Source organism: Salvia splendens, chromosome 2 (genome assembly GCF_004379255.2).
Source record: "Salvia splendens isolate huo1 chromosome 2, SspV2, whole genome shotgun sequence".
Classification (NCBI taxonomy): domain Eukaryota; kingdom Viridiplantae; phylum Streptophyta; class Magnoliopsida; order Lamiales; family Lamiaceae; genus Salvia; species Salvia splendens.
The window spans coordinates 14,818,586-14,841,152 of record NC_056033.1 but is presented as its reverse complement, the minus strand read 5'-3'; the positions used below and the strand labels follow the sequence as shown (position 1 = coordinate 14,841,152).

The 22,567-nt window shown below is 41.0% G+C and overlaps 1 protein-coding gene and 1 pseudogene across 4 annotated transcripts; one reads left to right on the top strand and one right to left on the bottom strand.

Moving 5' to 3' along the window:
• The first annotated feature begins 7,975 nt into the window (after nt 1-7,975).
• On the top strand, nt 7,976-16,291 carry LOC121789782 (annotated as a pseudogene).
• A 957-nt stretch (nt 16,292-17,248) lies between these two features.
• LOC121789757 (protein HESO1-like) lies at nt 17,249-22,269 on the bottom strand. 4 transcript variants are annotated; one of them, XM_042188131.1, is made up of 9 exons: nt 22,021-22,269; nt 21,487-21,653; nt 19,813-19,977; nt 19,210-19,385; nt 19,035-19,130; nt 18,742-18,811; nt 18,437-18,567; nt 18,164-18,274; nt 17,249-18,034 (listed from the first exon to the last, which is right to left on the bottom strand). In XM_042188131.1, the coding sequence occupies exons 2-9, from the start codon at nt 21,623-21,625 to the stop codon at nt 17,576-17,578; spliced, it is 1,347 nt and encodes a 448-aa protein (XP_042044065.1). In that variant the 5' UTR covers nt 21,626-21,653; nt 22,021-22,269; the 3' UTR covers nt 17,249-17,575. The 4 variants fall into 4 exon arrangements, with proteins under 4 accessions (XP_042044065.1, XP_042044067.1, XP_042044072.1 ...); XM_042188133.1 differs by having other exon boundaries at nt 22,049-22,269; XM_042188138.1 differs by having other exon boundaries at nt 22,108-22,269.
• Nucleotides 22,270-22,567: the final 298 nt, after the last annotated feature.

Genomic DNA, 22,567 nt, shown 5'->3' with positions numbered 1-22,567 from the left:
CCGCACCCGTTGCCTTGATCCTTCCCGAATATAGACTTCCAGTCCTCCCAGTATGGCCACGACTTGTTGCACATAGTTTTCGCACTGCTATCGGCCTATTATAAAGGGAGCATTGTGTGTCACAAAAAATACATCACATATGTAGGTATAGAGCATAACTTAAGACTCACCTTCACAATTTTGGCCCATTGCTCGTCGTTGCATTCAATCTTGTAGTCATTGTTCGAGTTGAACCCGACCCCGCTACGATCAAGTATGAGAGACAAGGCTCTGTACTCATGCTTCCAAATTATGATCTTGGAGTTGATGTGTGGACGCATCTTTAGCTGTGTGTCTGGGATCTCGCGTTTCATAACCTGACACACCCTAGTGGCGTAGCCATTCCGAAATCTGTTATCAGTTTTCCACCCTCCCGCGACTAGATCATGCAGCGCCACCAACAGAGCCTCTTCCTCGCGTTTAATCCACGAACGGCGCGTTCGGTTGCCCTTCACCTTGTCGGCCTTTCCAGCACTTGCAACACCTGAAAAAGAAGTACATCATATATGGAGTGTACGCATACGAGTGACAGATGAGGAGTTTTGAAAGAGATGTGTTGATGGAGATCCCTCATATGTGAACTTTCGCTTTCCATTCGATATCATCGAAGCAACTTCACTCGAAGGATGTGTTGATGGTGGATTTGTGATGAAAGGAATGTATGTAGCACGTGCTTATATGGTGGGAATGTGGAGAAGATGGCGCCAAACTCAGAATTTTCAAGGGCAAACCGCAGGTATGTCAAGGACGATGGAGGGTGAGAGAGACATTTTATTCCCAAAAGTAGGGACATATTTGTCATCACAATATTTAATCTAATGTTGGATAGAATATGGTTGGAACGGTACTGTATACCGTGTCGAAATGGCCATATCGCATACCGTACCGTACCGTGCGGTATGACCAAAAACCATACCTTTACCATACTGCTTTTGTCGGTATACCGCAATTGTGGTATACCGAAAAGTCTGTATACCAAAATTTAGATATCGTTACCGTACCGCTTTTGTCGGTATACCGTACCGTGATTTCTGTATACCGTAATATGCGGTATACCGTGATTTCCGGTATATGCGGTATACCCTGTTATTTGAAGTATATACCGCAATTGCGGTATGATGCGGTATAACGCGGTATACCGCGGTATATACAAAATGGATACCTTTACCGTACCTAAAACTGTCGGTACGGTATGATACCGTACCGAAAAGTACGATATACCGAAAATTCGGTATTTTCAATATTTTTTCGGTACGGTAATTGCAGTATTTCGGTATATTTTCCCAGCCCTAGGATAGAATGTCTAATGCCTACCAAATGAATGATTAAGTCACTAAACCTCTTCTACCAAACGCCAATGTTCGAAGGATTAAGTCACTGGAAAAAGGTGTATCTGTAAACTGATTAAAACCTATTCAGTGAACCAATCACACCCTAAAGGTATTGCCTATTAGATTGAATGTTTCAAATTAGGTGGAGCCATTTAGGATTAGTCTTGGTGAAAGTAGCCTTGTCTTCATGTTTTTGAGGGGGTCCAAAGGTCCCAAAAGAGAATTCGAATTCCTAACATTCTTAGAGCATCCCCAACCCCGTCCCCAATTCAGACCTCAAGTTCCCTCCACGTCATCATTCCCCTAAATTTGAGTCTCAGGTCACAACTCCTCTAACCCTGCAAGCCACATCCCAGACCACAACTATTAAATTGCACTATTCACAACTTCAACCTATTTTACTTGTAAAAATTGAAAACGTTAAACAATTATGACACGAGAAATTCATTTGTAATTCAAAAATAATAAATTATAAACTTAAAAATATTAAAAATTAGAACAACAAAAAAAATGCAAAAAAAAATACTTCTTCTTCCTCTTCCTCTCACCCCTCTTCTTCCTCTTCGAAATGCAAAAAAAAGCAAAAAAATGAGAAAATTGGGGGTCCGTCGCCCCTCTTCTTCCTCTCACCCTCCCTCTTCTTCCTCTTCCAAAAGCAAAAGAAACCAGAATTTGGGGCCCGAGACCGGAAAAAGCTCACCTCCAACGTCGGCCAGGCCGGACCCCGGGCGCGGCCCCCAGACGCGACTGCGTCACCTGGACCGTCCCAGGCCAGAAATTGGAAAGGTTTAACACGTGGGCCGCGGGCAGGGACCCAGGTGCAGTCCGGCCCGCAAGCGTTGGGTATACCCTTAAGTCTCTTTTCTATCCACCTTTTGTGTTTCTCTATCTTTCTTTGCACGATTTGCTCTAGATATGCATGACAAATCTTGGAAAAAGCCATCCACACGGAGGCTTGGGAATTAACATTCATATCTGTTCAAAGGGATCGGTAATGAAGGAATTCTATATTTCATTGATTTGATTATTGTACATAGGGTACTATAATATAGGACAAGGATCTGCTATACAAGGTAATGAAATTAATTACATTGATCCAGCACCTTCTATGTTTGGTATAGTATAAATCTCCATATCTCCGGTAATTTGGAGAATATTCTTCGTGATCTCCGTGATCTTCTCTAACACTCCCCCTCAAGTTAAGTGACGGGATTCCCGATACTTAACTTGCACAATACTTCTCGAAAGGACTTCGAGTTTACTGCCTTTGTCAATATGTCTGCCAACTGATCTTCGGATTTGACATAAGGCATCTCAACTACCTTTGCTTCGATGTTGTCCTTTATGAAGTGCCTATCAACTTCCACATGTTTCGTACGATCATGTTGGACTGGATTCTCCGAAATGCTTATAGCCGCCTTGTTATCGCATAACAACTTGCATGTTTGGGATGAAAAAAGATCCAACTCCTTCATAAGTTTTCGTAGCCATAGTAGCTCGGTTAATCCACTCTTAATACCCCAAAATTCTGCTTCTGCACTAGAAAGTGCCACCACCTTCTGTTTCTTGCTTCTCCATGTTACAAGGTTACCTCCTACAAAGGTAAAGTACCCTGCTGTCGATTTCCTATCGTTTGGGTTCCCGGCCCAATCAGCATCGGTGAATCCATGTATCTGTAGGTGCCCATGCTTCTCGAAAAGAATCCCGTGTTCGATTGTCCCCTTCAAATACCGCACGATCCGTAGAACTGCCTCCTAATGCTCCTCTTGGGGTGCGTGCATGAACTGGCTTACGACCCCTACAGCATAGGCAATATCTGGTCTTGTATGTGATAGATATATTAACTTCCCGACCAATCGTTGGTACATTCCTCTGTCAGTCTATTTTGCCCCTTCTTTTATCTGCAGACCGTGGTTTTGGACCATTGGAGTATCTGCTGGTTTACAATCTATCATCCCAACTTCAGCAAGCAAATCCAACACATATTTCTTCTGATTGATGAAGATTCATTTCCTTGATCGCAGTACTTCTATACCCAAGAAATACTTCAACGACCCTAAATCTTTCATCTCGAACTCGCTGAACAGATTTTCCCTTAACTCTGCCATTTCTTCTGTACCATCCCCGGCAAGAATCATGTCATCTACATATATGATCAGACACGTGATTTTATCCCCTCTTTGCTTGATGAACAACGTGTGGTCGGAATTACTTTGTCTATATCCATACTTCTTCATCACCTCTGTGAACCTGCCGAACCAGGCTCTCGGGGACTGTTTTAACCCGTAAAGGGTCTTCTGCAGTCTACATACATCTCCTCCCTGAAACTCGTCAGTGAACCCGGGCGGGGGTTCCATAAAGACTGGTTTTGGCAACTCCCCATGTAAAAAGGCATTAGTCACATCAAACTAATGAAGTGGCCAATCCTTGTTGGCAGCGATAGAGAACAGAACTCGTACAGTATTGATCTTTGCCAAAGGTGATAAAGTCTCAGCGTAGTCGACACCATAGGTTTGGGTGTATCCTTTCGCCACGAGTCTGGCTTTGTACCTTTCTATTGTGCCGTCTGGCCTCCTCTTTATTGTAAATACCCATCTGCAACCAACAGTTCTGACTCCTTCAGGCAACTTGTCTTTGACCCACGTATTGTTCCTTTTTAGTGCTTTTATCTCGGTCAGCATGGCCTCTCTCCAGTGTTTATGCTCCATTGTGGAATCTCTTCTTCGTCATATAGGGCAGCTTCAAATGCCCTTGCCAGTTTTGTTAGATTTCCTTGCACAAAATTTGCCACTCCGTATCGGCTTTTCTTTCCAATCTTTTCAGGGGAGTATCTTTTTGGTGGAACCCCTCTTGTGCTCCTAGGGGGAAGGACATATCTCCCAGTGTCACTGTCAACTGTGTTGTTTTCCGCCAATATTTCTGCATCTATAGGGTCAGTATCTACCGTATGGACATTCGGTTCAGTAATTACCTCGGATATCGGCGGAGTAGGATCGAGGGGTCGCGGTTGAGAGGACTCACTTGGCGAGACATGCTCGGCGGTAGTGACAACTGGTTCTCTTAGATCCTCAATCGAAGAATTTGGAAGTGGCACGACCCAACTTAGATAGTCCACAGAAGTATCAGACTCATTCTCCCCCTGACTACTAAGGTGGGTGTGGTAGAAAAATTCGGTCTCCAAGAAATTACAATTCATGGTAGTGGTCATTTTTCGGGTGTTGGGATCAAAACATCGGTAGCCCTTTTGGTTCACCCCGTACCCAACGAAAACACATTTGGTAGCACATGGGGATAATATGGTTCTCTCGTGTTTGTCAATATGGACATAGACCGTGCAACCAAAAATCTTGGGTGTAAGGTTCAAATGTTGGGGAATTTTGGATAGGGAGGATAGGATATCAAGTGGGGTTTTCTGGTTCAGGATTTTTGTGGGTAGACGATTCATAAGGTAGACGGATGTGGCTATGGCTTCTGGCCAAAAATGTTGAGGAACTTTGGATTCAATCATGAGGGCTCGGGCTATTTCCAAGATTGTTCTATTTTTTCGTTCGGCTACCCCATTTTGTTCAGGTGTATAGGCACATGAAGTTTGATGGATCATCCCCTTTTCTTGAAAAAACTTCGTCATATGGTAGTTAATAAATTCTCTCCCATTATTGGATCGGAGGGTTTTGATTGAAGTACGAAATTGGGTTTGAACCATGTTGAAAAACAAGACAAATTTATCTATCACTTCAGATTTATGTTTCATGAAATAGATCCACGTCATTCTAGTGCAATCATCAATAAATATAATGAAGTATCGAAAACCATTTCCCCCAGTAAAAGGTGCAGGACCCCACACATCAGAATGAACCAAAGAAAAAATAGATTGCACACGAGTGTTTGAGAGTTTAAACGACTGTCGGTGGCTTTTATCTAAAACACAAGTTTCACAAAAAAAATAATTAGGAATAGATAGTTTTGGAAAAAGTAATTTAAAGTAACCAGGGGAAGGGTGTCCTAGTCTTCGGTGCCACAGCCAAATTTCTTGTTTCATGGACCTGTGAGCCAGCATCGCACTACCAGTTTGAGCTATCTCGTCCACGTAGTAGAGTCCACATTTCTCAGTGCCACGCCCAAGTATCCTCTTCGTCCCAATATCCTGTAAAATGCAGAAATTAGGGTGCATCAGAAGAGTACAATTTAATTCTCTTGTTACATGGCTGATAGACATCAATCGCTGAGATAAAGTCGGAACATAATAACAGTTCTCAAGATGCAAAGTAGGAGATATTTCAACAGTGCCAGACCCTTCAACAGAAATCAATTCTCCACTAGTCGTTTTAATATAAGTTTTGGTAATGGTACTCATGTTAATAAAATCATTCCTATCCGGGGTCATAGTATCCGTTGCCTCACAATAAAAAATCCAACCCTTCGACACATTAGCCCTTTTATTCACATGAAATGCAGCGGAAATTTTTTCTAGGGGAGCAAAGGGATTTTTAGATACAAAATCACGTACTTGGGGGCTAATATTCAAATTTTTATCATGATGGGGGTCAGACAGAAATTTTGAGCAGTCTGGGGGACCTCCTTGCAAACCATGGGGTTGACATTTAAATTTAGAACACTTATGGGGGTGAAGCACCATCTTCGCTTGCGGCTGTGCCGCCCTCATCTTTTGCCTTTCCTCCCACCACTCTGGGTATCCGAGTCGTTTGAAGCACGTCTCGTACGTATGCTTGGGTTTCTGGCAGTGTGTACACCAGAGACCGGATTTGTCCGGTCGTCCTCCCAACCGGCTGGTTGCGACGGTGGAGCGAGGCGGTCCTCCGTTCCGATATGGTGGGCACTGACTCTGGGCAATGAATCCGCTCCCAATTCCAACCCCAGATGATGTATTTCCGACTTCTCCGCCGATGGCTTCGCGGGTGGGAGATGACGATGCCGGTGGCATGACTTGACGTCGAGCTGCCTCCGTCTTCACCCACCCGTATGCTGATTCAACTGATGGGTAGGGGTTCTCCTTGAGGATGTCACGCTTGATTGAATCGTATTCTCGATTCAATCCGGCTATAAACTTGAATAGCCGCTTCTAGTTCGAGTGGGTTCGGTATTGGTTCACTCCTTTGTCGCAGCACGTGACTGGCTGCTTCTGGCATCGATCGACATTGATCCACAGCCCGTGGATCTTCCGGTAATACGTTTCCAAGTCCCTACTGCCCTGTTTAATCGTGATTATTTTCTCCTCCAGGTCGTAGATGAGATATTTGTCTACTTTGTTCTCGAAAGTGACAGCGAGACTATCCCATAGTGCTTTCAATGTCTGATGATGGGCGAAATCGGCAATGATTTCGTTCTCTATGTTGTCGACGATCCATGAGAACACCACCAAGTCGTCCTCTTCCCAATCGTTATATCCCCGGCTTCCGGGTTCTGGGGGCTCTTCCCGGATGTGCGAGTATGCTCCCCTGCCTCCTATCTTGACTTTCATAAGTCGAGACCACAACGGGTAGTTTTTTCACGTTGAGCTTAAATGCCACCGTGACATTTTTGCTATTCTTCAGTTTTGGTTCTGGATTGGTTTTGTTATCGTCGGGTTTATTATCCTCCGTATCTGACATTTTTGGTGTAGGGTTGTTTACTCTGGTTCTTGGCTAAGGAAGGTCGGGATTGGTATTCTCCGGCTATGATGATAATTTTCTGAGCCGAAAGGCAGCCGGCTCTGATGCCATGTTCAAAGGGATCGGTAATGAAGGAATTCTATATTTCATTGATTTGATTATTGTACATAGGGTACTATAATATAGAACAAGGATCTGCTATACAAGGTAATAAAATTAATTACATTGATCCAGCATCTCCTATGTTTGGTATAGTATAAATCTCCATATCTCCGATAATTTGGAGAATATTCTTCATGATCTCCGTGATCTTCTCTAACAATATCATCCCCACTATCCAAGATGTCATATTTTGACTATGAAAACTATCATCCATTGTTAACTGTAAACAATGTACTACAATACACAAATATCAAGAATAAACAATGATTTTGTCTTTGTTTTTGTCTTTTATTACCGGTGTTATATCATACCAGAGTGTTATGTGAGTTTTCCTAAACACCGTAATGCCCGCTGTGTATCTAAGATGTGAAACTTTTATCAATCTCTTTTGCAAGGTTCGATTAATACTCCTTTAGTGACGTTTTAATCGGTAAACTCCAAAGTTATAGAACAAAATCTTATGTGTATTAGTATAACTAATTCTTCTTGTAAAGCAAATGATGTGACCTAACAGTAGAATATTCACGCAATATAAGATATTGCATGAGATAGTAAAAAGAATACTAACAAGTCTCGCTAATTTAATTTTTTGCTTAAAACGATTTCATCACACATTAATATTCTTATTATGCATATAACCTCTCATTTGTCATTTGACCGATGAAGTCACTCAATATATGATGTATATATACATGCCAAGTGTTTATTTGGATATATTACATTTTAGTATCGTAGTCAAAGTTATAGTAAGATTTTTTTTGTTAAAATTATGCATGAATATTGAATTATTTAACCATAAAATAAAAAATAAAAGATGCGACGGTTACAAAAATTATAGAATTTCCTGTATTGAGATTGAGTGGTAGCTGAGAGTGAATTGAATTGATGAAGTGCCGTTCCAGTGAACCTAAATCCAAAGAGATCCACCAAATTGAATCAAAACCCCATCCCCAAACCTAGTGTTTTTCAAGGGTTTTTTTTCCCACATTCCAATGAAATGATCGTGCTCGACTCCACCGATTCCAGCTCCATCAACGACACCGTGAATGGCACTCACCACTTCACCATCCGCGGCTACTCTCTCGCCAAGGGCATGGGCCCCGGAAAGTACGTTTCTTCCCACACTTTCACCATCGGAGGCTACGATTGGGCGATCTACTTCTACCCCGACGGCAAAAACCCCGAGGATTCCTCCGCCTACGTCTCCGTTTTCATCGCCCTAGCCAGCGAGGGCACCGATGTCAGTGCCCTCTTTGAGCTCGCCCTTCTCGATCTGAGCGGCAAGGCCAAGCATAAGGTCCATAGCTCGTCCTCAAGTACAGAGGAAGCATGTGGTAAATTGTAATTGTGCCCTCCTCTTTAATTCTATGTGCTAATTTTATGTGAAAAGAGAAATCTTGATTAGGACAATTGTAGTGTTACCAGTCTTTTTTTTTTGTAGGGGTTATAAGAGGTTTTTCAGAAGGAGTGCTTTAGAAACTTCTGATTTTCTGAAGGGTGATTGTCTTTCTATGCAATGCACGGTGGGAGTCGTCCGGACGCGCACATTGAGGGACCGAAGTTTTATAGTGTTGACGTCCCTCCATCGGATATGGGGCAGAGTCTGAAGCATTTGCTGGATACTGAACTTGGTTGTGACGTAGTTTTCCTAGTTGGGAATGAGTCATTCAAGGCGCATAAGCTAGTGCTTGCTGCCCGTTCTCCTGTATTTAGAGCTCAATTCTTTGGACTTGTTGGAAATCCTAATAGTGATACGGTGGAACTCCAACCATCCATCTTCAAGGTTGTTGTAACATTAGTCTAAAGTTGCACACGAATTTGTGTCTGCAGTTTACTTCCTATTTTCTTCCAAATGAAATTATCCTTTGTTATCAAAGTACTATGATGATGATACATGTTATGTTGGGTTGCGTTGCCGCTGATCTCACACACGTAATCGAGAAAATAAAGCACGCAAACGATATAACGTGGTTCGGTGATAAACCACCTACGTCCACGGAGAAGATGACCGGAATCTTATTGATGAACTCTTTACAATTACAACGAACTCACACTCACACTCTACCGCTCACAACCGCTCGCTATCTTGAGAATTAATCTCTCTAGGTGTGTGTGTATATGGTGTAGTTCTGCTACTTCACTACTGAGCTCTATCGAGCTATTTATACAAGATGCAATCAAGAAATAAAATCCAACTAACTCTATTTCCCAAAGTTAGTTATAACCGCTACTCGGCTCAAAAACCGAACTCTTCCTTCTCGGCTAGTTCCAGCTCAAAGCCGAGCTTCCTTCTTCTGCCTTCTTCTTCTCGGCTAGTTCCAGGCTAGTTCCAGCTTGGTAAGCCGAGCTTACCGAACTCCTTTCACCGAACTCCTTTCTAGCCGAACTCCTTTCTAGCCGAACTCCTTTCTGGCCGAACTCCTTTCTAGCCGAGCTAGCTCAAAACCGAGCTTCATTTCTTGATCTCTTCTTTGAGCCGCAGCTCGGCTCCAACACTCGATCAAATCAGTAGTTTGCACGGACACACTTTCACAAATCTCCACCTTGTCCTTGCAAAACTCCATCAATATCTAGATTCCCTTCTCAATCCTGTTCCATACTTCAACATTCCACAATTTCCACCAACTTCAAGCAATGCTTGAACTTCAAAGTTGGTAGTGACTTGGTTAACATGTCTGAGGCATTTTCTTCAGTGGGAACCTTCACCACATTGATCTTCCCACTCTGAATTTCGTCTCTGATGAAGTGCCTCCTTACATCGATATGTTTAGATCTCTCATGGAACATTTGGTGCTTGGCTAAGCATATGGCTGAATTGCTGTCACAATTAATCATTACTGCTCCCAGCTCTATCCCCAGATCTTGTAAGATTCCTTGTAGCCATTTTCCCTCCTTTGCGGCCTCTGTCAGTGCAATATATTCTGCCTCAGTTGTGGACAATGCGACCACCGGTTGTAGATTCGACTTCCAACTAATGGCTGTGCCAAACAAAGTGAATATGTAGCCGCTTTGGGACTTCCTATTATCCAAGTTGGCCGCATAATCAGAATCACAGTAGCCTACAAGAATCTCATCTTTCTCAGACCATGCTTTTCCACCAAATCTCAAACCAATCATAACAGATCCTCCCAAATATTTCAAGATCCATTTCAGAGCCATCCAGTGTTCTCTACCCGGATCAGCCATGTACCTGCTAGCCACGCTTATAGCATGGGCCACATCCGGCCTTGTACATATCATCAAGTACATTATGCTTCCCACTATATTCGCATATGGTATCGCACTCATTTCCCTTCTGATTTCATCGGTTTTAGGCGCCTGTTCTTTGCTCAACTTAAAATGGCCTGCTAGTGGAGTAGAGACTGCCTTTGCATTTGTCACCTGATATTTCCTTATCACTTTCTTGATGTACTCAGCTTGCACAAGCCTCAGTTCCTTCTTCTTCCTATTTCTGACAATGTCCATGCCTAGGATTCGTTTTGCCTCCCCAAGATCCTTCATCTCAAACTTTTGTTTAAGCTCATCTTTTACAATCTGCAATTCACTCAAGCTTGATCCAGCTAGTAGAATATCATCTACATACAGTAACAGGTAGGCTATTATCAAATCTCCACTTCTCTTGACATATACACAGCTATCAAAGCTGGATCTCTCAAACTCCATCAGCTCCATTTGCTCATGGAACTTCTTGTTCCACTGCCTACTGCTCTGCTTGAGCCCGTATAGGCTTTTCTTAAGTAAGCAAACCTTCTTTTCTTCTCCAGGCCTTTCAAAACCCTTAGGCTGCATCATATAGATCGTCTCCTCTAGATCCCCATGTAAAAAAGCTGTTTTTACATCGAGTTGATGCAGCTCCCAATCAAAATGAGCTGTCAAGGCCAATAAGATCCGAATGGAGGTGTGTTTTACCACTGGAGAGAACACCTCAGTGTAGTCAATACCTTCTACTTGTGTGAATCCTCTAGCTACCAACCTTGCCTTAAAACGTATGCTTTCAACTTCCCCAACTTCAACCTTCTTCTTAAATAGCCACTTGCAACTTATGAGTTTCTGAGTCCCTGGGTCATTCACCAGAATCCAAGTCCCATTTCTCAACAAGGACTCTATTTCTTCTTCCATGGCTCTGATCCACTTCTGACTTTCTTTGCATTTTATGGCTTCTTCATAGGTTGAAGGCTCTGAGAACATGAGCACCTCTGCTATACAAAGAGCAAAGAAGCTCATATCATAATCTGAAAACCTGCTGGGCAAGCCTGCATTCCTTCTTGGATTTCTTCTGTTTCCTTGATTTGATGGATCTCCACCTCTTGTGTTTTCATCTGACTGAGAACTGGAAGCTCCACCTTCTTCTTGGTGTTCAGAGATTTCAACACCCTCATCAGCATCAGACCAAGCAGATTTCTCATCAAACTCAAACTCTTGAATGCTAGAGCTACTGTCACCACCAGGGGGTGCTTTAGTTATCTTGAATGGCATTTCTCCTTCATTGAACACTACATCTCTACTCACAATGATATTCTGACCCCCTTCATCCATATTCCATAACCTATATCCCTTCACTCCATCTTGGTATCCCAACATCACACATTTTCTTGCTCTTGGTTCCAACTTATTCTGCTTGATATGTGCATAAGCCGCACACCCAAAAATCTTCAAGCCTGAGTAGTCTCCCAAAGTTCCATACCATCTCTGATCAGGAGTCTCATTAGAAATTGATGAAGAGGGGCATTTGTTAATCAGATCAGCTGCAGTAGAAACAGCCTCTGCCCAAAATTTCTTTGGCATTCCAGAGTAGAACAACATGCATCTCACTCTTTCTAGCAACGTCCTGTTCATCCTCTCTGCCAGCCCGTTCTGTTGAGGGTTCCTTGGCACGGTCCTATGCCTTCTTATCCCTTTCATTTTACAGAAGCTATCAAACTCAGTAGATAAGAACTCCATCCCATTATCAGTTCTTAAGTACTTCAGCACCGACCCTTTCTCATTTTCATATCTAGTATGCCATTCTCTAAACCTCTCAAATGCTTGAGACTTCTCTTTGAGGATGTAAACCCATACCTTTCTTGAATAGTCATCTATAATAGATATGAAATACTTACCTCCACCTATGGATTCTGCTGGAGAAGGCCCCCATAAGTCACTGTGAGCATATACAAAGGGAGCTGTTGTAGTGTGCTTTCCACCAGAGAATGGTAGCCTTTTTGCCTTTCCAAGAATACAAGACTCACATTTGTTGAGCCTCTCTGATGTCCCCAGCCTCATTGCACCCAGCCTAGCAAGCTCCTTGATGCCTTTTTCCCCCACATGCCCAAGTCTAGCATGCCACAGATCCAGGCTCTCTGACTGAGTAACATTTGCTGCATTGATCACGGTTTCACCCACCAAGTAATACAGGCTATTCTTTCTTTTGGCCTCCATGACTATTCTGGGACCCTTTGTCACCCTGAGTACTCCGTTACTGGACTCAAACTTGTAGCCCTTGGACTCCAGCAGCCCTAAAGAAATCAAGTTTCTCTTGATCTGAGGTATGAACCTCACTTCTGTGAGAGTTTTTACACTACCATCACTCACCTTCAGCTTGATTTCTCCAATCCCTCTAACATCACATGTCTGATCATTCCCCAACATTACTGATCCTGTGTGTGCTGTCAACTTTTGAAACCAGGATCTGTGGGAGCATATATGAAAGAAGCAACCCGAGTCCATGATCCACTTCCTGAGCAAGATCTGCAGTATTTGAACCTGCATTGATCGCTTGTTCTTGCTTCCTTTTCCAAGCAAAACATGCCTTCTTCAAGTGACCCGGCTTTCTGCAATAGTAGCAGCTTCTAGTCTCCCTCTCTCCCTCAGCCTTATCTTTGTTTTGTTTCTTCTTGTTGAAAACTTTCTTGTTCTGACCCTTCTTCAAGAAAAGACTCTCAGCCACTGGATCATTTTGTCTAGTAGAAGTGGAATAATCATTCTTATGCGATTCCTTCATTTTCAGAGCAGAATGAATTTCTTCATATGTAACCTTGGACTCTCTTCCAAGTAACACCGCATCCTTGAAGTGTTCAAAACTCTTAGGAAGCGAATTCAGCAGCATCAAGGCTTTATCTTCATCCTTGATCATTTCATCGATATTTTCCAAATCATCTACACACTTACCAAATTCTTCAAGTTGCTCTGTAATTCCTCTCGCATCTGAGAATCTGAATGCAAGGAGCTTCTGCTTCAGGTGTAAACGATTTGTAATGGACTTGGTCATGTACAATGACTCAAGTTTTGTCCATACTCCCGCAGCTGTCTCCTCTTTGGAGACTTCCCTCAGAACCCTATCTGACAAATTCAAGATTAGGGTGCTGTAGGCTCTATACTGCATATCCTGAAGCTTCCCTTTCTCTTTTTCATCGACCTCCGCTTCTTTCTCGGCATCGACTTCATTCTTCAAGATATTCCATAGGCCCTGCTGCATCAAGATGGCCTTTATCTTCAACCTCCACAGCCCAAAGTCATTTTTCCCGGTGAACTTCTCCACCTCAAACTTAGCTGTAGACATTTCTCAAACAGACGGTGGGCAATCGCCAAGATCAGCTCAAGTACCGGAATTCTTGGACCCTAACTATCCCAGAAAGCAATCAAGAACTCCTTTGGGAAATTCCCACAGACGGCGCCACCTGTTGGGTTGCGTTGCCGCTGATCTCACACACGTAATCGAGAAAATAAAGCACGCAAACGATATAACGTGGTTCGGTGATAAACCACCTACGTCCACGGAGAAGATGACCGGAATCTTATTGATGAACTCTTTACAATTACAACGAACTCACACTCACACTCTACCGCTCACAACCGCTCGCTATCTTGAGAATTAATCTCTCTAGGTGTGTGTGTATATGGTGTAGTTCTGCTACTTCACTACTGAGCTCTATCGAGCTATTTATACAAGATGCAATCAAGAAATAAAATCCAACTAACTCTATTTCCCAAAGTTAGTTATAACCGCTACTCGGCTCAAAAACCGAACTCTTCCTTCTCGGCTAGTTCCAGCTCAAAGCCGAGCTTCCTTCTTCTGCCTTCTTCTTCTCGGCTAGTTCCAGGCTAGTTCCAGCTTGGTAAGCCGAGCTTACCGAACTCCTTTCACCGAACTCCTTTCTAGCCGAACTCCTTTCTAGCCGAACTCCTTTCTGGCCGAACTCCTTTCTAGCCGAGCTAGCTCAAAACCGAGCTTCATTTCTTGATCTCTTCTTTGAGCCGCAGCTCGGCTCCAACACTCGATCAAATCAGTAGTTTGCACGGACACACTTTCACATGTTATATGATCTGATCTCATTGACCTTCCCAGCTTCAATTTCTCATTAAATCCATAGGATCTAGGTTGAGCCTTTTCTAAGATTATACTATCTATAATTCTCAGCTACCTGGAATCTCGATTTTGATACCCAAGGCTTCTATTTACAATCCTTTTGGATGTGACTCGGGTTTTTTAGGAAATGTATTGCAAATAACATGCAACTCTTCGGTCTCTTTACTTCTTTATAAGTTAACTCAGTGGATTTATTGTGGTTAATTGTCTGCAGGCTTTGCTACATTTTATCTACTCCAACGAATTTCCTGATTTCACTGAAATAGTTGATTCAACGCCTACTTCTTCTACGATCATGATGCAACATCTATTGGCTGATGCAGACCGCTTTGGTTTAGATAGACTGAAATTATTATGTGAAGCAAAATTGTGTGAAGAGTTAAGCACTGATACAGTGGCAACAACTCTTTCCATGGCAGAGCAACATCACTGTGCACAACTCAAGTCGATATGTTTAAAATTTGCCACTACACACTTGGGAGGTGCGTGTAGTCCGTAGATCTGAACGGTGCAAATTTTCAGGTTATGTCAATTATAATTTTCCAGTCCATATCTGGAGATATTTGCTTGATGAAATTAGTGTTCTCCATCCGTGGTGGGTATTTTTGTTCGTCTGTGCTTTAATTACACTTCTGTGTGGCTATCTTTGTTTTTTATCTAGAGAACTTGAAAAGGAAATACAAAAAGAAAATAGAGAACTAAAGTTTTTGATGTTGGACATAAGAATACTTTGAAATGCGACTTAGGTTCAATTAACCAGTAGGTATGTGAACATAAATCCTGAATCAGCTATTTTCTGTCACACATATCAAGCTAGATGCTATTTGGCATTCAATCATAACAAGTTCTGACGAAAAACTTGAAGACCATTTCACAAAGGGTTGATGCAGCTAAATTTTGTTTACAATAATGATTTTTTAGAAACATTTTGTGCAATGTAATATTTTTTCATCATTTTCTTTGTATGTCCGAGTTCAGTGATATGCATGAACACATACTTAATATGGAGGCTCAAAAGGCCATGGCTCCAAGATTGCTTTTGCTTGCATGATTCATATGCAGGGAAGTGAACAAACTGTGGGTGTTTAGGTTGATGCTTTTTTCTGGGGTAGTGTTCTTTGATGTGTGGATAGCAGGACAAGTATTTTAAGTGGACCAAATTAGTGAAAATATGTGAATCAACCCATTTCTGCAGAAACCTCATTAGTTCATATCCATTGTTCAGGAACAGCATCTCCAGACATCATTGAGGAGATGTCGAAATTACAGTGTACTATGTTACTTCCAGATCCTCCCCCCAAATTCCAAGAATGATGGTTTCATATTTGATTTAGCAGAGTATTAATGGTTTGGTTTACTGTTACAGTGGTGATGAAATCAGAAGGGTTCAAGCACTTGGAACAGAGCTGCCCCTCACTGTTGTCGGGGTTGCTGGAAACAGTGGCGTTGGCAGACAAGAAGCCAAATCTCATATCAGGTAAGAAAAGGAGCAGCAGCAGCATCTTCGCACTGGATTTGGCAGCTGCAGATGGTGTAGCAGAATCCGTGAATCCTAATGGCCGCCGGATGCGAAGAAGGGGGTAGCGTGCGGATGCAAATTGAAGACATATGGGAACTAAGGCTCGTTCATGTCTACAGTAGGCTATTTTTGTATTTGCATTACTCAATCTACTCTAATGATTGACAACCAAACACTGTTTAATATTAGTGTGTTTGATTAGTTTGCTCTTTCTGGTATAACCAATCTTCCTTGAACAGTTGAATGCTACAAAAAAGGTATGATAAAACTTGACTGTTTGCGTACATTACTTAATATGGATCTTGATTATTCATGTGCACACATTAAGTAGAAAGAAGCATTATTGTGAAAAAACAAAAAGAATAAAAAGATAGATAATTGATACGGATAATGCATGGAGAGTGTACAAGCGTGGGGAAAGGAGGGTTGTTTGGCCGGTGGAGAGAAACCGGGAAGCAGGTGGAAAAGATTAGGGAATCAAGCATATTTTCAGTTCCTATTTTTACGAAATTCAAGTTGTTTAGCTGATTTAGTAGCCAGTCTATAAATACTTGTGAAGTAGAGGCATCTCTTAGGCGATCATTGCGGATGACTTAGTCGTTGGGCCTCCTCGTGGGGATGGAGGTTCACAAATATTTATCCACTACTAAATCAGCTAAACAACTTGAATTACATTAAAACAGGAACTGAAAAATTACTTCTGAGATATGCTTGCTTTCCTAATCTTCTCCACCTGGTTTCTCTCCACCGGCCAAACAACCCTCCTTCCCCGCACTTGTACACTCTCCATGCATTATCCGTATCAATAATCCTCAGACATTTTTCTTGTGAAGGGAAGGGGTGCTGTTCGCATTAGGCGCCCCCATGGCGAAATGCCGTTTCTGCATGAGATCTCCGTGGGCGGGCAGCCCGTACTCTGCTAGAAGGCGGTCCACCATCCACTCCGGCATTTCTTGGTACTCTGTTTTGCTGTATCTCAGATAATGCACTGGCATTTTGAACTCGTTGCTTTCCCTTCCTCTCGTCATTTTGTTGTATCACTAGTATAGTAGTGGATATAGTAGAGATGATTGAGATTTTCATGTAACAAGAATGCTGCCCCTTTTATATGATCATCTCTCCAAATGCCCATGTCAACCTAATGATTTACCTGCTTCTGTTTTCTGTTAACACTTGCACAAGTTGCCTGTTTCTCTTTTATCTTTTCTTTTGTTATTAACCCACTCGTCTAAGCAACATGGAGTATTTAATTGTTTCATAAATCTTCTCAAATGCTCAAGTAGCAAAAGTTTTCATGCTCAACAATTGTTTTGACACACCAGATTTCTTTCAGCAGTAACAAAACATCAGTTTTTCACTAGCCACTGGGACTGAGCTTTGCATCTGTGTCACATTCAAACTATTTCTGAATGGTATACAAACAAAAATGAACATGCCTGACATAGATTTTCATTAAAGAGGACAGACATGAAACTCAGCCTTTTAATGCGATATCGCATTCCACCCACCAAAGACAGTTCAATCCGCGCTCTCAAAAAAAGAGTGGTCTTCGCGAGAAAAAAAAATCGGCTCAGTCACCTGAACTGTTATTTTCTGCTTTGGGCTCAGATCTCGGCCTCCAAACTTGCTGTTTCTGACTTGTAGATGCATGATCAGATCCATTACTTTCCCCATTTTGAGGTTTATCCATTACTTTGTTACGAGACTTCTGCAGTGTTTGCAAAGGCTGCTGCTTTCTCTCTGGTCGTGTCTTAACGCCATTACTGCTAATAGGAGTATTCCTGTTAAAAGGTGCATTCCTGCTAATAGATGCTGACGTATATTGCTGCATTGTTGAAGTTGATACAGATGCTCTCCTTTCTAACCACGATACATGTGGACCCACCAAAACTGAAAAAAGAGAAGCTTGATTTTGATTTGGCGAGACAAGCATTTGACGAGTCACTTGAATTGCTTCTGCAATCTTTATTAATTGATCGCTGCTGACTGCCCTAGCTGTATTAGCGGGCTGCTCAAAGGGATCTTCAACCTAAACGCAAAGGGGTTAAAAAAGGGAGGATGAGCATGATAGATAATGTTTTAAATTCTGGATGGATCACACACTCTGCTACTGACATGTGATTGTGTGTTGTGTTTGAGAGAGGCAGAGAGAGATTACAAATAATGCATAGGTTTTAGGCAGCCATCTCATGTTGATGTTAATATCCTCCGCATGGCCCATATATGGGTTGATACCTTGTGTAGAAGCTCTTGAACAAATATCAGAAAACTGAAGGTGCAAAGGGATGAAAACCGTGACAATACAATTGGACTAACTTTTGTGATACAAACAGTGGGCAGTTCATGTTTGTTCTCTATATGATGTTAAAACCAGAAATCGGAAACTTAAACAAATAATGATTTATAATTAAAAAACAAGTACTTTAATAACCTTAGCAAGGAAGGAAAGGAAGAGCTCGGACAAAGAGCTCCGGTTGATCGCTCTTGACCTATCTGCCCAAATTTTTTTAATGTTTACAGCACAAGTATCTTCAATATTTTTTTCTGCAACAGCTCGCACACCTTGAGGAAAGTAATTCAAGTATGTGAGCGTCATTCGTAATGACTCAAATTAATGGCACATAATAAGTTCAAATCAGCAGCTGTAGGTGGTATCATGTTTAGAAGCCATTATTAAGAGAGTAAATGTACAACACATGTTGAACAACTCATAAACAAAACCCTATTTAGGGTTACCTGTAAGGTCGTCAGCCATATTCCCTGGGTATATTTCTACAAGAGGAGGTAATATAGCAGGTTTCAAAGTCTGTAAGATATGAGAAAATGGTTAAGATAACAAGATAAAATGTCAAATTAAGTAATCTATGACCTCTAACATCTCTCTTACTTTTCAGAAGTTCTTGCTTCTATAACCATAACTTTTAGATCTACTTAATCTCGCTAGCTATTTGAATTTCCAACCTCCAAGAAACCCTAAATGATTATTGACCAATACTTAGCTAAAGTCAACTTGGCACAGAAGAAGTTACCTGAAAATGAAAAAGCACAAGTAGACTTAGACAATACGAGTTCAAAGTTCCAGATTTCGAATCATTGATATGGTGAGTTTTGGCCCATTCCTTGACCTGCACAAAGAGAGATATTAAATAATGTTTTGACCTTGACACTATGCTTCAGATTCATCACAATGTCATAGAAACTTGCCAGTAGAACCAGATCACGGAAGCGGCTATCGATCCCAGTGATCCAGAATAATATTTTTGACTTCATTTGCCCACTTAAGTTGTTGACTGAAAGGTCACATGAGATGTTAAAGTTCCCCTCAAACTTCACAATAGGTACCCTTGCATTGGAGATAAACTTTAGCCTGCGATATCCACCTAAAAGAAGGAAAAATATTATAGGTCTTAGCTACTAAACTAAACCAAAAGGTTATGGGTCACAACTACTAAACCTAGCATCAGTATCTGTTTATTTGGAGATTCTGCCCATTTTATATATTCTTGTATCAGACACCAAATTTCAGTAGCATATTTTTTCACCCAATTTGACACCAATAGGCAACACTTTCTCCCCCATAATCTAATGTTATCAAAAATTTTCAACATTTTCAAATAAACTTCAAATATTAAAGAAACCAAATGTGTACCAATTACCAAGAAAAGTAAAAAAAATTTTAAAAAAAATCTAAACAGAATAAGTAGCATGATTTACATATTTTGCATAGAAGGATGTATTAAAATGCTCATAGTACATTAAGGCACATAATTAAGAAGAGTGGCATTTCAACTTGCACTAGTAGCTAACCTTTTTTTCTCAGAGCTTTTATGATATCCGCTAGCAAGCTTTGTTTGTGTTTCCTTCCAGGAGAAGAAATATATGAACCATTTGGCAACTCAATGGATATATCTACATCTCCCCATTTTGTAAAGAGGTTGGAAACAAAAGATCCATATGGTTCTACAGTTGCACCTGCTCCAACAATTTTAAACACACATCATTAGAAGTATATTGTCAGCAAGAGATTTACACATTTCATAAGCAGACTTCTTCGGTATATCTATAAACTGTGAAGGCCCTAAGATAATCTAATGAGTTTTAAGTAATAGAAGAGGTGCGAGTAATACCTTTTTCTGTTTTAAGGTAAAAGCCTATAAAGCTTAGGAGTAGAAGTTGATGATTGATAATGTTCATAATTACTTATTACTCCCTCTGTCCATGATTAAATGTCCCATATCTGACTGGCACGAGTTTTAAGAAATTATCTGACTTTATAAAGTAAAGTGGTAGAAAAAGTTAGTGGAATGTGAGACTACTTTTATATATTGGTTTTATAATAAAATGTGAGTGGAATGAGTTAGTGGAATATAGGGTCCACTTACCAAATGTAGTAAAAGTGAAATGGGACATTTATTGGAGGACAAATATAGTTTTTAGTGAGGAAATATGCGTCCAGATGCCTTTACTTGTAATTTCTAATTTAAACTCCCTCACTAACAAACCACACAGGATAGAGTGACACACAAGCACCTGAGTGGTTTTTCCTATTTACTCGCAAGCTTCCTGCCTTCATGTAGGATATGAAGACCTTTATTTTTTAAACAACATCTTAGGAGAGGAATAAAATATGAAGAAACTCTATTTATAGTTTTGAAGAACTAAGCTAATGATCACAACATGTGTAATCAGGAATACGGTTTCCTCCCCACTGTACTCCGAAATTTCCGGCTTTTAGCATCATTGAGACACTGGAAATTTTACAGCCTCCTGGCTAAAAAGGTATAGCAATATCACAAGATGAAAGTTCTTAAGAAAGTGAGATCAGAGACAATAGAGGACAAATATATTTAGGCTGAGCAACATATGATCCACATGAAAATGCTTCTGAAAAGATCACATGTCTCTATTAGTCATTAGTTTCATTCAAAGAATGATTCTCAAAGATCAAGCTTTTCCATTTTTTTCCCATTAATTGAAGAAATGACAGTAAAAATTATAAAATCACCCAAAACAACATTCGATATCCTAGAAGATCATGCTAAAATAGATTTGGAACAAGAAAGAGATTTTTCAGCTGTTTATCTGGACTGATGCAATGTATTGTGTCCGTGTATAGCATCAATTCCAAGTTCTCTTAGTGATTTAAGCATGTAAACATGGATGAATTTTCCTACATTTCCAGAACATCATAAACTTCACTAGAGTTCATAATTCAATTATTACGGAAGCAGAGAAAGAGCATATAGAAAGAAGATATACAGCACTTCATTACAAATGGAGGTGATTATTGAAAGAACTAGTGTATTTTTGCTCCAATTGAGCTCAAATTCTACCCTTCCTGATGTAAACTACAGCCAATCCTCTTTGCAGATACAAAGTTCATGATTATGGGTCCCTTTCCTTACACAAGAACAATAAGTAAGTGTAGTAATAGACCTCGAGTGGTGGATTACATAAATGCAGTAATGAAGCGTTAAATACCTCTCAAACTTTCTATGGATTCAATAACAGCTCGGACCTCATTTATAATATGAAATCTAATCGTCCAATCTTCTTTCGAGGGATTGATTGCACGAAGAATTTCGTTCACAGTTTGCTCTACCGGATTATAGCCATTCATTTTAATAGTGGTTTTATGCAGACATGCCCTGCATACAAACCAATACAACACATTAAACACTCCATTATGAAATGAAAAGTAACTGAAAAATCTTGCAACCATTTAGTCAATTTACTTGAACCACATTAATATAACTGAAAAGGGAACAATCATTGAAACTGTAAATTATTCCCCTCGCAATTTACATACCCTATCACAACAATCCAACATAAACCCTATTTCGTAACTACCAATTCAGAAACAAACCTAACACTACATATAATAAACTGAGCTTCACTCTCAACAATACATTCGCATTAGCAGAGAACAAAAAGGTAAAGAATTGAACACAACAACAAACACATTTTTTTCTCCCCCTTTCACTTGACTACATAAAAAGGTGAAAAGGAAATTACGGAATAGAATGAAACTCCAATTTCAGACCAGAAAAATGTTCTCAAGAAGCTTCTAAAGCAAGGGGAACTCCATTAATGCGCACGGACCTTCAAAATTAGGTCTCAAATTAGTCTTTGATTCAAATGTAAGAGAATCATGGGGACTAGTTAAAGACTGGGGTTTGCTTGGCGTGTCTGTGTGTTTTGGGAGAGAAGAAGCGCAAATTTCTTGATATATTAATATAAAAAAAAAGTATTCCATATCTGGGCTAGGTTTTTTTACTTTCGAAATAAGGGTAGACGCGTTTCTTAATTGTTTTACATAAAAGAGGAGACTCAAGCCCATTTCGCATCACAAAAAGAGATGACTTTGTATAGCGTCACAAGGAAAGATGCAAATCATTCTGCGTCACTAAGAGCATCCACAATGGATGCCCAATCTCACGCCCGATCGCCCGAGATCGGGCATCCATTGCAGACGTCGGTCGTCGTCGGGCGCGACCGATCTTGTGGATGCCCGATCTCACTCCAGATCGCCCGAGATCGGGCATCCATTGCAGACGTCGGT